At 31.7% G+C, this 16181-nt stretch overlaps 1 protein-coding gene and 1 long non-coding RNA gene across 4 annotated transcripts in view; one reads left to right on the plus strand and one right to left on the minus strand.

The window, feature by feature from the left end:
• Nucleotides 1–16181, plus strand: part of LOC105332267 (receptor-type tyrosine-protein phosphatase alpha) — a 73868-nt gene that overhangs the window by 17414 nt on the left and 40273 nt on the right. The window contains exon 23 of one of the 3 annotated variants that reach the window (XM_066082637.1): nucleotides 735–2845. The exons of the other annotated variants lie outside the window; for them this stretch is intronic. Within the exon in view, the coding sequence (XP_065938709.1) occupies nucleotides 735–845 (111 nt within the window). The 3' untranslated portion in view covers nucleotides 846–2845. Of the gene's footprint in view, nucleotides 1–734; nucleotides 2846–16181 lie in introns of those variants that run through there. 3 annotated transcript variants of the gene reach the window in all.
• LOC136274887 (uncharacterized) lies at nucleotides 5066–7263 on the minus strand. The gene is made up of 3 exons (XR_010713340.1): nucleotides 6965–7263; nucleotides 6473–6572; nucleotides 5066–6071 (listed from the first exon to the last, which is right to left on the minus strand). It is a non-coding gene; the product is annotated as an uncharacterized lncRNA (long non-coding RNA).

Genomic DNA, 16181 nt, shown 5'->3' on the forward strand with positions numbered 1-16181 from the left:
ATCTCTTTTGTTTAGGGTGGCAGAGAAAAACTTTTTTTAATGTATTTAAAAGGACATCATAAGACATTTCAAAATGTAACCCATTGACCCTTGCCATGTAACAATTATAGAGTTATTGCCCCTATTGTACAAAATGCTTGTTATCGCTACTCCTCATTAACCGTTAGAGATAGAGACTTGAAACGTTTACTAATGTATTCAGTACACTTAGACACTCCTTCAATTTATTCATACCGAAAGGGTCCAAAGTCCCTTTTTAGCAGTTATTGCCCCTGAAAGTTTCAAACATTCATTAAAAACACAAATAATTTCTGAATCAATAATCATAGATACATCGGACCACTTCGTATTGAAGCGTCTACCTTGTCAGATCAAAATGACATAAAGGTCAAAGGTCAAGGTCAAGCAAAAATGCAAACTTAATCGTTTGACACTTTTTTATGAAGTAACGCAGAAAAGATACTTTATTCTATTAAAGCAATCTTATTTCAAACATAAAAAACAATAAGGTGGAAAGACCTCTAATTGTTCGAGAACAATTAGTACACTAGTTGTTTTATTTCTTTTTAATGTAAATTAACCTTAACTGTGCTTATATATATATATATATATATATATATATATATATATATATATATATATATATATATATATATATATATATACGGGGTAAATATATATTTATTGTACATGTAAGATGATTTTAGTGTTGATTCATTTTCTGGTTGTTTCAGAACGAGTACTTGCGATGCTGTCAGATTGTCGCTGACTATATAAAATCAGAACCAGAGGACACCGAGTGTAGATCAACAATGAAAGAAGAAAATGTATATGCAAACACTTGATTGTATTTACTTGTGTAACAGCCACAACAAATTAAGAAAAGAGTGGTTGAAAATGGATCTCTTGTGTTCCGTTTTTTAAGATTTCAGTACTGATTGTTATATATTACAATTTAACTCTTAAGATTTTCTTTTAGCACCAAAATATACACATAAATATTATATGTATTCTGAAAATAATAGATAGCATTTTGTGTATTATTATGATAATCATAGTACCGTATATCAGTTTTTTTCCGTGTGTATCCAATTTTCGCTTTGTTCGCGACGATTTTCGAATCCCGAAAAATATATCAGCGTAAATTTGATGCAAAGTGTTGTTCTTATAGTATTATATAAAAGTTCTCTCTTTCTTTATGAAGTAATCAGGTATGTAAAAGTACAATGAACTGTGTTCAGTAAGTTTAGAGGTAGAAATTGCGAGATATGAAGACAAGCGCCAGATAACAGGAATGTAAGCATCGTAGTATATTTAATAATCAAGTGACAAGCTTATTAAAACGGTCACTTCATTTCTGTAAACCAGTCTAATTATACCTGAGCTACTGGTATATGTAACGGTACATGATCTATTTATTTATGACTGTTTGCGTCTCTGAAAATAATAATTGGTAATCATTTAACATTAAGGAAATCGTGTTTAATTGTCCAACTATTTCATTATAAAGAACAGGAATTCAAATACGATTACCTTCTTACTTCACAGGTTTAAACAATCTTGAATTATATTTTCACTATGACTTTAAAATCGTGAAAATTTGATTCGCGTAAATCTTATATACCGTTCTTGGTTCCGAATCGCGAAAAAAAACATGAAACCCCTGATATACGGTAATTCAATTTTCTTTAGCAATATTGCGTCTGTATCTTTGATATACTAATATTAACATACATATGCTCAAAACTGTAATTACTTAATTTACTCTATTTAAAATTGTATACATTGTATGATATACCACAATTGTAGCAAATCCTTGGTATTAGGTCAAAAAGAGTACTATAATTTTCTTTTAATGGTACGAAGTGCTATATTTTAAATCATTAAATTCAATGTAAATTATAAATTTAAGGTATTCAAAGTATTAAAAGTAATTGATTAAATTTATATTACATAAAGATCCGATGAATATTACTTAATAAATGAACATTAGTAGGCTAACATTTAATCCTCAGAAAACATAATGTACGGTTATTGGTATGGAACATGTGTCTAAAAATTGTGGGAATATTTCTTAACAAACATTACAAACAGTGTATACCTCTACATCAGAATTGCTTCAGCAACTGAATGGAATGCCACTGGCAAAATATTTTGGTACAAGACATTATTTCTTGTTTTCAAAATTTTACATGGATTAACTCTAAACTATCTAAACGTTTTAAATCAATGAAATATACACAAGATCAATAGATTAAGCCAAACTAATGCCTGTACATCGCCAATAACCCCCTCCCTTTAAAAAAAAAAAAAAAAAAAAAACATACAAGCAAAACAAAAACAAAAACACAACCCCCCCCAAAAAAAAACAAAAAAAAAACAAACAAACAAACAAACAAAACAAATGAACAAAACAAAACCAAATACAAACAGAAACAAACTTACACAAATTGTTTAGATCATGTATCATATACGGCGCTTATTTGTAGATAAAATAAACGCTGTTTTTTTTTTTTTCTCAAAACTGGAAATTTTTAAATATGCTTATTTTAGATATTATTTTTATTTGATAATCTTTGTATTTTACTTTAACTGAGGTTTTTGTTTTGCATGTTTATTTTTAGGCACATAGTTTAACTAACGATAAATGAATATTTATCTCTTAAAAATGCTTATATGTTCTCTCGGTTTCTTTTAGAAATTGTAATTATTACCTTCAGGACCACAAGTTGAACTAGATTAGTGACTAATTGTCTTACTCAGTACAGATGAAGGACATACTACTTCATTTTTATGTCGACCACATTCTATACCTTGTAAATAAATGACCCAGTTTTTTTACTTATTTTATCATGCTTTTTTTTTTAAGGTCGTATGTAATAAAAGTACTCACCCAAAAGAATTTTTATTTTTTTTGTTATTGTCCAATTAATTGCACATTGCATGAAATACAAAGCGTAGCGAGAGGCAGGCTAAGCTTAAGCCCGCCTCGTGATGCGAGGATTAATGGTAACTTGTTATTATGTAAGAAATTCAGTGAAAAATGAAAGTTGAACATGGGTACTAAGGCTAAAAAAATTCTTCCAGCCCTTGGCGCCGCCAAATTGGCAGCCCTGTTGTTTTTTAAAAGTTATTTCGGTCATTGATTTACGGGTACTTATCGATGTTTATTGTCCCTAAACTCGCTTAAAAGTTCCAGTGTTTTATCAAAAGGTAATTTGAATTAAAAGATATTAAAAAGGAAACCAGAAAAGTTTCAGTAGTGCTTCAATCAAGAAACACGACTTGTTTTATGTATGATGAGAATGAGAATTATCAAATTCTCAGATGGAAAAGTAAAAACATTAACATCAAGGAGCCGATCTTTAGATACTGAATAAAGTATTCAGTTTTATAACAGTGGCATTCATTTAAATGAAATTCATGAACAATAAGGGAAAACATAAAAAAAAAAAATCAGAATCACGTAACTCTCTTCAGCTTTTTCCAGAGACAAAACTTATAATGTAGACTGAGCACACGGCATTTAGTTTAACTTTGACGAATGATTTGATCGAGTAGGCAACCAGGCGGATCCTATCGTGTGCGTTTCAAATAGATTTTGTTATACAAAGATCAAACTGCACTGTGTTAAATCTGCGCTCTGTGCAACGGTCACACCGTTTAAATATTATTTTAGACCAGAGACAGTGCCTGTTTTATAACGATAATATAAACATATTCTAACACTGGATGAAATATCTGGTTTCAGCGCTGCGGAAACCCTTTGGAAACTCTGCGGAAACTTAAGGTTACTTTAAGTTTCCGACAGGTTTCAGCACGGAAACTTCAAGTTTCATTAAGTTTCCGCAGTGCTGAAACTTAGGCTGTCCATGAATCCAAATGGTTTCCGCAACGGAAACTTACTGAAACTTGAAGTTTCTGCATAGTTTCAATCTCCATATACGTTTGGGATACATATTGTTTACAAATGGTTTCCGCGACGGAAACTTACTGAAACTTGAAGTTTCTGCATAGTTTCAACCTCCATATACAATTGGGAAACATATTGTTTACAAAGGGTTTCCGCAACTGAAACTTACTGAAACTTTTTATATTTTTGCTTTCACAAAAGCTGAGCAAGGTTTCTACTTTATGTAAAAACAAAACAATTTCAAACAGTTCCAAATTTATTTTGTTCAAAAATCTGAAATTGTTTCCAATAATAAATAAAATACAGTCAAGATACAATAATGGAGAAACATCCATATGGCAATTCCCTTATTAGGGACTTTTATTTAAAAAATGATAAAATTGCACAAGAAAAAAAACTCCCATAGAAATCTTTACATTTGTATTTTTTTTCATCTCGATTAAATGCCTATCAGATCTCCCTTTAAAAATGCAACAAAGATCTTACTTTTTAAAAAATATGAATGCAATTTACAAAATAACTGCACTTACATGAATAAACAAAGAAAACTTCACTGTTACATGAACATGATACACTTGTCTCAATTTGTTTTGAACTACAATGAATATGTACACCATAAAATATTTTTCAAAAGTCTAAAGTATCCATCTTTAAAAAAAAAAAAATACACTACAAGATAGTAGTTGACTATAGAGGTATGACCCAGATTTGATTTGAATATGTCAATAAATTCCAAAATGAGGTCAAAGTGACCCACTTACAAGTTGGGATAAACCTTTTCTTTGTTAGTAATATAATCTAATGTTTTACAATAGAACAGGATTTGATATCATTTTTTTGATAATCCATTAAGTCCAAAGTGAACTTTTCATTTCCACCCATGATGTACCAACTGATCAGATTTTAATATCATAAGCCTGTCAGTATTTAATAGATGACCCAGAGGGGGATATGAAAAGCTTGTTAGCCAATAAAAAGCTAACAATGGAGCAGTCTGTCAAATCGTGTGCAAAAATATGATATACACATTTAATTAATTATGCTGATTGCAACACACTTCATTCCTGATGAATATTCTTCTTTACACATGGTTTACCTTCCTACATTTCACTACTTTACCTACATTAATATTTTTAAATCCAAGACATGAAGTAAAATATACATTGTTTATATATGACAAGTATTACTACATGTACATGTACTTGCTTTTTGTAGCATGAATGTATAAAATACAAAGTATCACACAGATCATTCACCTTACAATTCTCATCAATACCAGCATTTTACTTATGATATAAAAGCTAATTCCAATTATATATTAGTTACATAACACAGATTAGAATAAAACCCACATGGAAACAACTTTCCATCCAAGTTATTTTGTTATATAAAAATTGTAATACATGGGGTATATGTTGTCTTTATATATTTTCATATACGACATAATTGAATATTGTTTGGTGTATTTTATCATTTCTATGACCCATGCATTCATCTCCTAATGCAGTGTTTTTACATTTAAGATTGGTTTCTTAATTTTTCATATATTACTGCAAATAAAAACTAAGTTATCAATAAATGTTTAAACAAAGAAAATGGAAAAAAAAGTAGTTAACACTTATCAACTTGCAGGTGTGAGGATATATGTTACATGGAGTCTAATATTTTATGCAATATTTGCAAATATAACAAATTATTTAAGAAAATGAAAGTTAATATCTGCAAGGTCTAATCAATCATTTAATAAGTCAAAACCATGTGATTTTCTAAGATTCTAGCTTACAGACAGACATTGTAATATACTGGTATTTGATCATATAAAAAAAGTACTTTTATAGTTTATAGGTTTTTTGAAATGAGAATACTTTACAGTTAAAAAGTCTTGTTCTGCAGAGGTTTAGTCGGGTCGTAGAGATGTGTCCATTCGAATCAATAAGGAGTGTCCTTGGCTGTTGTTGATGTAACCCGAGTCGTAGTTTATGGAAATAGGCCTTTTTTGGGGACTTTCGAGCATTGTCCAGACCGATGAAGCACTCATATGATCACATCATGGCTACAGCAGACTTAGTAGTTCTGGACAGTGGTAGCATTAAAATTCTTCTTCTTGCGATGAACTTGTTCCTTTCACTGGGCTGTACTTTATGTCTGTTTTATTTATCTTAAACATGAATAATAAAGTTTCATTTAGATTTTTAAGCAATAAACATAAGTCATTCAGCCTAACATGTAATAAAAGCATTCTGAATAAAATTCTGAATACAGAAGCTACTATGCAGATGCCAGTTGCTGTTTAAACTATGTCATATAATGACTACAGTAGTATCTGGTCTAAAATGTTTCATTTTATGTTTGAAGCTATGTTATTTTCATTTTGATTCAATTATTGTTTGTTGAACAATGGAAAAACTTATCAACAATAAGTGTGTTTCACCCCCCCCCCCCCATCAACCTCCTTTTCAAGAACTTAGACCTGGATTTCCCAAAAATTACTACAGTAAATTATAAACATCCAACACATGTATAAGTTAATGGTGAAAATAATCAATTTCAAACCAATACCTTGCGTTCACATCGTCCAGCTGGTCAAAACATTCACCCGAATCACCAAACAGAGGATGCAACTAATCACCGGAAACATTGACTTTGTATGCTGTCAATGCTGAAAAAGAAAAACGTGAAAGATTTCATTTTCCGGATTTAATTAATAAATTTTTGTCGTTACATTTAGAGTTTGTAAATTGTATAATGTGCGAAAGATTCATTGTTCGTCTTGTTTACCAACCAAGCATTCATATATTAGGGACGTTTATATAATTATGTATGTGTATACCCTGGATAATCTTGATTATCATGCATATAAAGTTGGTTAATGGTTAACTTGGTCATAACGTATATTTGAAAGAGATACGGTAATAAAAATTAAAACGCCAAACCAAGTTTGAAAAAATGACGCCATCTTGATTTGATGGCGCGAGATCTCGTTTACAAATGAGAGATAAATTATAGCCTTGAAAATGTTATTGGGAGTATCTATATTGTGAATTAAGTTACCTTGACATGAGTTCTTCGTTCCTGCATTATCTCCTTATTGTAGAGGCTATTAATGCTTCTCAGTTCTCCATTTTACAACAGCACCTTCTTGTCCATTGTAACCTTCGCTCGGAATCATAAAGTGCGCCAATACTGACCAATCAGAACCCGCTAAATCTTGGAAAAGTGCATCTTGGGATAGTTTAAAATGAATAATGTTTAATCAAAATTATCATTTTTTACCGAATAGTATACTTTTACATGTATATTTATTTTAAATAAGAATTGTCGGAGTCAGTATTTCCTGGTTAAATACGACAAAGTATTGGCGTGTGTTTGTTACACTATTGTATTTGTAACACGTGATTAACCAAAAAAAATAAATGGCCGACCGTTTGTTTACAAATGTCTAATGAAATTAAACAAGTTTTAATGAGACATATGTATCAGATTTTGTCTTTAACTATATTGTATTTTCATGTACTGATGATTTTGCCAAACTAAATATGATAGAGCCATATATAGTTTACTGACAAGTTAGTCTTGACTTGTCCAATTTTCACCGCGATTCTAAGCACGATCATATTCTTATTCAAATTATAGAGGTGTGAAAATATTATGTTCATCACAGAGCAGGTTCTGCATGAACACACAGAAATCACAAATATAATTAGATGCCGATCAATTAACGGGGTCCGGTTAACAGCGTTTACCCGTACGGTGAATTTACAACTACGATGAATTGATGGCAATTATTTTACAGTTACACATGTGCACTTATTGGTCATGCGATGAACAGTACGTTAAGAATACTTACGAAATTAAAATACAAACGCGTTAAACAAGCCGGGAAGTAAGACGTACACGTCGGACTGATATATAAACAAAATATAATCTTAATTATTTGGTATACTTTCTACATCAAATGTATACGAATGTATAATCAAATTTTAAAAATGGGATTAAAATCACGTGCACCACATGGCTAGTGCTGGATTTTAAACTGATTTTGTAATATAACGTATAACTTCAGTAAAATTATAAATAATGCTTATTATATCTTATAACAGAAACATGTGCATGTTTCATAAACATGTATCAATATCTGTGTTTACAGTACAGAAAGAAAATACAAAGTATAGAAATGCACGAATCACATAGGCGTCGAACCGGGGGGGGGGGGGGGGGGGGGGGGGGGGCTTAGTGCAAAGTTAGACTATAGCCCCCCCCCCCCCCACTTTTTCTCGCCGGAAATGTAATTGTTCCTAAATTTACCTTGAAAGATTGAGAAGTTGGAGTAATAGGCATACTAGCCCCCCCCCCCCCCCCGACTCGAGTTAGAAATTTCATGATTTTGGGGGGAAAAATTTGGGTAGGGAAATATATTTTCGGAAGTATATAGTATAGGTATACCCCTCCACCTCCCCCCACGGATTAGGATTTCCATGATTTTGGGAATTAGGGTTTTTTAGGGTATTTCCTCAATATTTCTGAGGATTAGTCTAGCCCCCCCCCCCCCCCCCCCCCCGCTTTCAATTTGCTTCCGACGCCAGTGAATCATGATACAGTCATACATGCAGTAAAGTCTGAAATGCATGTAAATAATTATACAATTATTATATTAGACTCAAACTCCAAGTGGGTTTTACTTGTTATTATCAACTGTAGAATTTTTAAAAAAAATTCCTGTGTACATGTGTTGGCGTGGTACATGTATTAAAAAAGAAATGAATTAGCTCTAAACTTCAGGTTGTACGAATATTTGGTACGATTTGTAAAAATTTACAACGACTTTACCTTAATTTGTTTGCTTAATTAGTTAATGTACCTCAAGGTTCATTCAAATGATAACTAAATGATTTAAGAAGGAGTCTTACAAAATAGGTATATTAATTTATTTTACTAAATAATTATAATTTACTTATCAGTTTTACTAACTCAGGTACACACAAATTGAAAAAAAATTCCCGCCGGGCTCCAGTTATAAACTCACGCTTCGTACTGTGTATATGTTATGTAACAGTCTTTTGTTCACTCCTGACAGAAAAAACCCTGCAATCCACACAGAATATACAGGCAAATCACAGAGGAGGTCACCTGGACAAAGAATGTATACACATGTATACACGTGCCCGAGTACCTATAATTAATGATTTCATCATATGCATTAAACAAGATCAGACATCAGTTTTTCTTTTAAAATTCAATTAATTACTTATATAGTAAGGTTCTTAATCGCCTTATTTGCCACATTTGAAGATAGTTACATGTATACATATAGTTTCAGTCACGCTGAAACCTTACTATACATTTTAGTATGTACGGATTCATTATCATTAGTCTAGAATTAAACTTAAACCTGTTGAAAATAAATGATATCACTATTAAACTCAAATCAATTTTAGTAATAGTTTCAGCAATGCGTAAACCATTTGGAATCTTAACTTAAAGTTTCAGCATACTGAAACTTAGCGGAAATGTTCTGAAACTGATTGATATTTCCATAATAATTTACACAACTTTTCACATGATTCAAATTTAGTTTCCGCATTGCGGAAACCATCAGGACTCTTAACTTAAAGTTTCAGCATACTGAAACCTAGCGGAAATGTTCTGAAACTGATTGATATTTCCATAATAACTTACACAACTATTCACATGATTCACATTTAGTTTCCGCATTGCGGAAACCATCAGGAATCTTATACTAAAGTTTCTGCTGACTGAAACCTAACGGATACTTGCTGAATCGATATAATGGTTTCCGCATTGCGGAAACTATACATGAAACTTCAACTTCAAGTTTCAGCAAGGTTTCCATATAGTTTCAGTTTTGCTGAAACTTGATTTTTCATCCAGTGTAAACTTCATAAAAATCGTTTGTTATATATATACTAGCATATATATATATATATATATATATATATATATATATATATATATATATATATATTTATATATATATATATATATATATATATATATATATATATATATATATATATATATATATATATATATATATATATATATATATATATATATATATATATATATATATATATTAAATTTTATAAGAAAGCAGGAAGGCTTCAAAAAATTTGATTGCGTTCAACCGACCAATTTCATATCTCAATCAATTTCATCTTGCTGATTATTGCTTTCTTTTTATAAAAGTCTTTAAAAAAATATATTTGCTGATAGAAGTAATTTAGAATGGAAACAACAAGATCACACATATGGAAAATTTTGTATACCGTAATCGAATATCCCATTATCTTTAACTTTCATAGATCATTGACGCTATCTATTTTAAAACATTGATTCAATTTAGGAAACATATTTTTGTATAATAGCTGAATTTGTTTTATGAATAAATTCCAATGTTTCAGACTCATGTTCATTGCATCGAATAGAAAGGATGTTCATGATAAAAGACAAAATACTGCATCTGAAACTTATACTCTATATGTGAATAAGTAGCATCGTTTGATAGCACATTAAGGCGAATTGCTGACTTTATCTAAAGTAGGCACCCTTTAATGTTTCGTTACGAAACCTCATAGGAAGAATGCTACATATTTTGATTATCATAGCTTGCTAAGACAAACTTCCGCAAGTTTGGTTTCTCTCTTCAAAATACTTTCAGACGTTCATGGCTGAATTGAGGAAACAAAAATAATATGCAATCTTAAAACTATATTTTACATGGATATTTATTTGATGTATCATAAAGTGTCCAATAAAAAAAATAAACTGAAAGTCTATTTACATGAACATGCAAACCCAGAAGAATTTGAAAAAATGTAAGGATCTTGATATAAAAAATTAAACTGAAAAAAGTCTCATAACGATGGAAATGACAGCCTTACAATTTCTTTGTTTTCAATGCTTTTCTTTGCCCGAACGTTGACGTACGGTAAGACAACTGTTCTTGAACAAATCTTTGACTATATCCCAGCTAACAGCAAGCTAATTATACGTATCTTGTCTTAAATACGTTCACTTCGATATTGCTTACATCACACCATGTTTCGCCTTGACGTTGATTGTATATTACCAACATGCGTGTGATGACATCCATAAATATAATACATTTTACAGTAACATTAACAATATTTTCATTTAGAAAAGCTTCAAGTAATAGTTAAAACATGTTGTTATATTCTGTTTATAATTATAATTAGGGTTTTTTCATGTTAACGATTCTTTTGATTTTTTCAAAACCAAAAACGAAGAGCAATAAAATATAATTATAATAAACACTATTTTTTTTGGTACATATTAAGCGTTATTTAGAAGACAAAGCTTAACAAAAATACAAAGCGGATCAACAAAATGTAAACCCGAAAATCTACCATTTTGTCATTGTAAACAAACGTAATACAACGTAACGTAATATAACTTGTATTATTAAAACACTCTCGTATGAAAATCTGATAACAATAAATAAGTAAAGCTTGAAAGATAAATGGAAAAATATGCACTAACAAAACAGTAACAGTCATTTTGCGATTTCAACTGCTTTACGGTCAATTTGTATTTTCTTGTTTTCGACTTTTGTGAGATATAATGTTTCAAAATCTGTAACTTAGACATAATAATTTTAACGGTGAAAAGAATCAAGTAGAATAGGCTTGCAAAATCGGTCAGTGCCAGCCCAGCCTCTGCCGATTTTTACAAGGAGCGGATGTGACGAGTAAGTATCACATTTATCAGCAGATTTCAACATTGCCAAAAGTTAAAAATATTTACTCATTATTGTTAACACGTCGACCAGCTTCACTAACGTTCTATCCCTTAGTAGTGTCTAATGTTTTATCTGTGTACGATGCTTTCAGGTGTCAATTTTCAACTACATTGGAGAGTCGTACTCTTAATCTACACCGCATTAATTACCCAATCTCTTGATCATTCATCTATATTTTTTAGCCTGTGTCGGTCTCAAGGAATTACCGTAACAATTGTAGACGTTTTAAGTAATGTTTTATCCTTCAAATCACACGGGCTTGCTTAATCTAACTTTTCTTGATATTTTTTGTGTTTTCTTTGTTTGTGCACTTCAAATCACAATATCTGGTGGGTCATTTCATAGATATATGTCAATAGCACTCAACTTCATGATATTGTTTTCAAAAATGGCATGGCGTCTGCGTTTCACGGTATTTGAAACATCAGTATTGATTTTGCATCGAAAAGTGGGGGGGGGGGGATAAAAATATGCATCAATTGAAACACGAGTTTTTATATGAGTAAAAATTCCATTTAAATAGAGAGTATGACATCTTTTAAATTGAATTAATTTTCTAAAAACAATGAACAGCTAACATTTAAGGATAACAAAATATATGCGTAAAATATAATTTCCACCAGGCACCACGTGTGCCGACGGAAGAGGACCTGACACCTGAATCGGTGTTTCGGGCACATTTTGGGAATGTTCCAGGGTCTGCTGCTAGTCAGAGGTCCAACCCTAATGAAGTTTAAATGTAGTTATACAAATATCTAAATATGTTGTTTCATGCTTTCTATCTGCATATTAATTATGCAGCCTCCTTGTTCTTTAATTTGCTATTAATGATGAAGACACTCATTTTGTTGTCAGAGAGAATTATTATTCTCTATATTGCGAGCTCTTGGAGATAAGCTCATGTTACATTTTTGCAAAGGTGGTTATGTTGAGTTTGCTGATAGAACTGCAGTCGATGTTCGTTGGCATCGGGCGGGGCAGTCTATCACGTCATTGTGCTGGGGGGGGGGGGGGGGGGGAGAGAGGGGGGGGGGGTTACAGCGCATAGTGTGAAGTCACTCTGGCTGCCCCGGAAGACCGCGTGTTGGGTTATTGGCAACCACGTGTTTATGTTTATATTTGCTCTTTATATTCCTTGAAGTGTTAAGTGTAAAGCAATAATATTGAAATTAAAATTTGTATAATTTTTTAATTTCAAAGTCAGAGCAATAAACGATATTGATATCGGTATTTTAAGACAACGTAGGGACCGGTAAAAACCAAAATTGAATGGCAAAACAGTGGTTCCGTTATAAAAAAAAAAAGAAAAAAAAAGAGGTATATACATTTGTTTACAATTTTTGGTAAAACACGAATTTGGATTATTTCGACATATATTTTGTTACAATATATAAGATTTAAAGATTATTTGCAATTTCTCCCCAAAATGTATCTATGTTGGACGTTTTCTTGTATATAACCCATATATATTCATCATCCTCTGCTTCTATCGATGTGACTTGCTATTACTTGACACATAAAACTAACTGACTTCGATGATTGCAGTTCGAACAAATCATTGTAAATCCCGGTCGATTCTGATCATTAGTCAAAATATTTTATGAACAACTTGGCTTATGAATAGTTCAAAGGTCGCAACTTTATGATAATTTCTGATGAAAATCCTGCCTTACTCAATACGGTTAATCATTTTAATGAATAGTGTCTAAACAATACTCGGAAGTGCAGAAATAAATTCAATTTAAATTCAAATAATCGTTAAAAAACACTACGAAATTTTTACACTTCTGGCTTTAAAACCCCTGTCCGTAAGAAAATCTCTGTTTCCCCTGTCACCATCTGTGTTTTCACTGTCACCCCCTGTACATCCCCTGTCTGCCCCTGTATACCTGCCATCCTCTGTGCGCCCATGTACACATCCCCTGTGTGCAACTATAAGCCCCTGTAACCCCCTATACGCTCCTGTCATCCCCTGTAAGCCACTGTTTACCCTTGTATTTGCCACTGACATTCTCAGTACGGTTTTTGACAGTTTTTGTTTTCAATATTTTTTTTTATTTAACTATTCAAATCACATGTGTTATATTTTGAGTTGTAAATCAATTTTTGCACTCAACTGCGCCGAATCACAAGACACTATTATCGCGAAATTAGAAATCACAATGTTAGTTAATAATTTATTTATACCTAAATAATCATCAATGCTTAAATGCTAACAACTAAAAATTGAGATTCACCGGGTGGTAAACCTCAGGTGAGGGCGAGGATTATTTTTTGATATTAGGTGTGAACGCCCATAGGGCATGTAGTCCTTTAGAGTTCGGAAACATCGCTCTTCCCTTGTGTTTGAAAAACAGACATAAAAAATAGAACATATAGTGTGTGAACTAGACATAAAAACACAACAGAGTGATTTTTTTTTCATGGTCTACATATATATTTACACTTTACTTATAAATATCTTAATCCTATAAATCGTATGGTTCATGATAACAAACAATACAATAGAAACTAAGATCAAGTGCGGCACATGGTTTTTAATTTTGTATAAATCTAAACATAGAGCTGCGCACTAAAACCAATAAAACAGTCAGAATGTAGAATTTATAAGCAGTCGTGTTACGATAGAGTACACTTTTCTTCTTTTTTAACCCAGTTCTTGGTTATATCTTTATTAATTACCCGTGAATAGCAAAAAAAAGCTTCAATAGCTGTTATGAATTTGCCTAAGAAATTTCTTTAGTATATTTGTTTAAATTTTTTTTCTGACTAGCCTATTGGACTCTTGAATTGAATTTAAACTGAGGATTTATTCTCATAATCAACTTCAAAAAATTAATTCCATATCTTTTTTTTCTGCAAAGTGGAAGATATCAAAGATAATTTAATAAATTGCAAGTGAACAGAAATCTGATGTCAAGGTCAGAACATGTAAATGTGTGTTTCTATACATGTATGAGGTAATATAGATGTTCAGAAATTAAAAAGAAACTGATTAATCATAAGAGAGAGAGAGAGAGAGAGAGAGAGAGAGAGAGAGAGAGAGAGAGAGAGAAAGAGTTTGCATTGATTTTTAATTAAAAGTTACTCAAAGTTTACCCCAGAATTAATTTCCTTATAAGTATTCAAACAATCTTAATTTATTTTTATAACCAATTTTTTTTAGACTAACTTAGAGCTGTCAAATTGATTTTTAATTTATTAATGTTTTATTCTACACCAGATCAATTGATCAAAAAACTTAAAAAAAACATGATTAACAACTAGCTGATTGAAGCTACAGTTTTCAAAGGAGAGGATGTTGACAAAAATGTTGGAAAAAGAGGTGATAGGCACACGTGTACATGTATATATAAACGCACTTCCTAAGATCTTAATGGTCGGTCAGTGATTATATAATTATATACTGTATAAAGCCCTTCTTGACAATTTGCAGTATACGGTAACGAGATTGGGAAAAATGAGGTGACAGACACACGTGTACCTGTATATACACACATGTCCTCGGTTCTGGATGCTCGGTAATGGTACACAATAATGCAATATGTTGTTTAAACAGCCTTTATGACTTTTTCCCAGTTTGTAAAGTAGAGAATCAAGGAATTGAAAATTTCAATTTTTCAGTTCTGAGAATTTCAAGCATGAAAAGAAAGAGCTTTAAATTCAGAACATTACTTTACGGAAGCCCGTTGGTGCCATGTAGGAAAATTATTTTATCTGGCGGCCGCCACTTATTATCTATCGGCCGCCACATAATTATCTGGCGGCGGCCACATAATTATCTGGCGGCCGCCAGATAATTATGTGGCGGCCGCCAGATAAAACCTGGCTTCCTGATGCGTGCGCATTTATAATGGGAGCTTTTTAGGGAGTTGTGGATACACTCTTATTTATTAGTTTTATTAATTATTTCTGAAACTTGACATTAAATATCAATTGCAGAGCTTAGGATTTTGAAAAACTGGTTGAGTTGAATGTATAGAAGACTTTGTTGTTACAATCTAGAATGAATTTTATATTACTTTGTGCCTTGTATTATACATGTATGTTGTAAAACATGGTATTTTAGAGTTGATTCTGAACTTTTAAAACTGAACTTAACACCAGTTCAGGAAATCTTAACATTAAAAAACCTTAACTTGAGAGGAATGTTATGTAAACATGTATAAGTAAAGGAACGCACTGCCTTCTATATGTTTTAATTTTGGTATAAGAATTTACCAACGCAGATTAAAGTTAGCTTTATTGACCACGACAACTAGTACAGCCAATATTATCACGAGAGCAGATCCATCTATGACTTTACAAGGATAAACTAGGATAATTGTGTACTAGCATCCGTGGCCATAAAAATGAAACTATTTAATTGATTGTGGTGTTAAACTCTTATTCTAAATCACATGAAAGGCAGTACAATAAAAAGACCGTGATCGGCCACAGTCTCTCTGGGTAAATCAAAGTACTGAGAGTACTAAAAGGCGGGGTCTT

Source organism: Magallana gigas, chromosome 1, assembly GCF_963853765.1.
Source record: "Magallana gigas chromosome 1, xbMagGiga1.1, whole genome shotgun sequence".
NCBI classification, from domain to species: domain Eukaryota; kingdom Metazoa; phylum Mollusca; class Bivalvia; order Ostreida; family Ostreidae; genus Magallana; species Magallana gigas.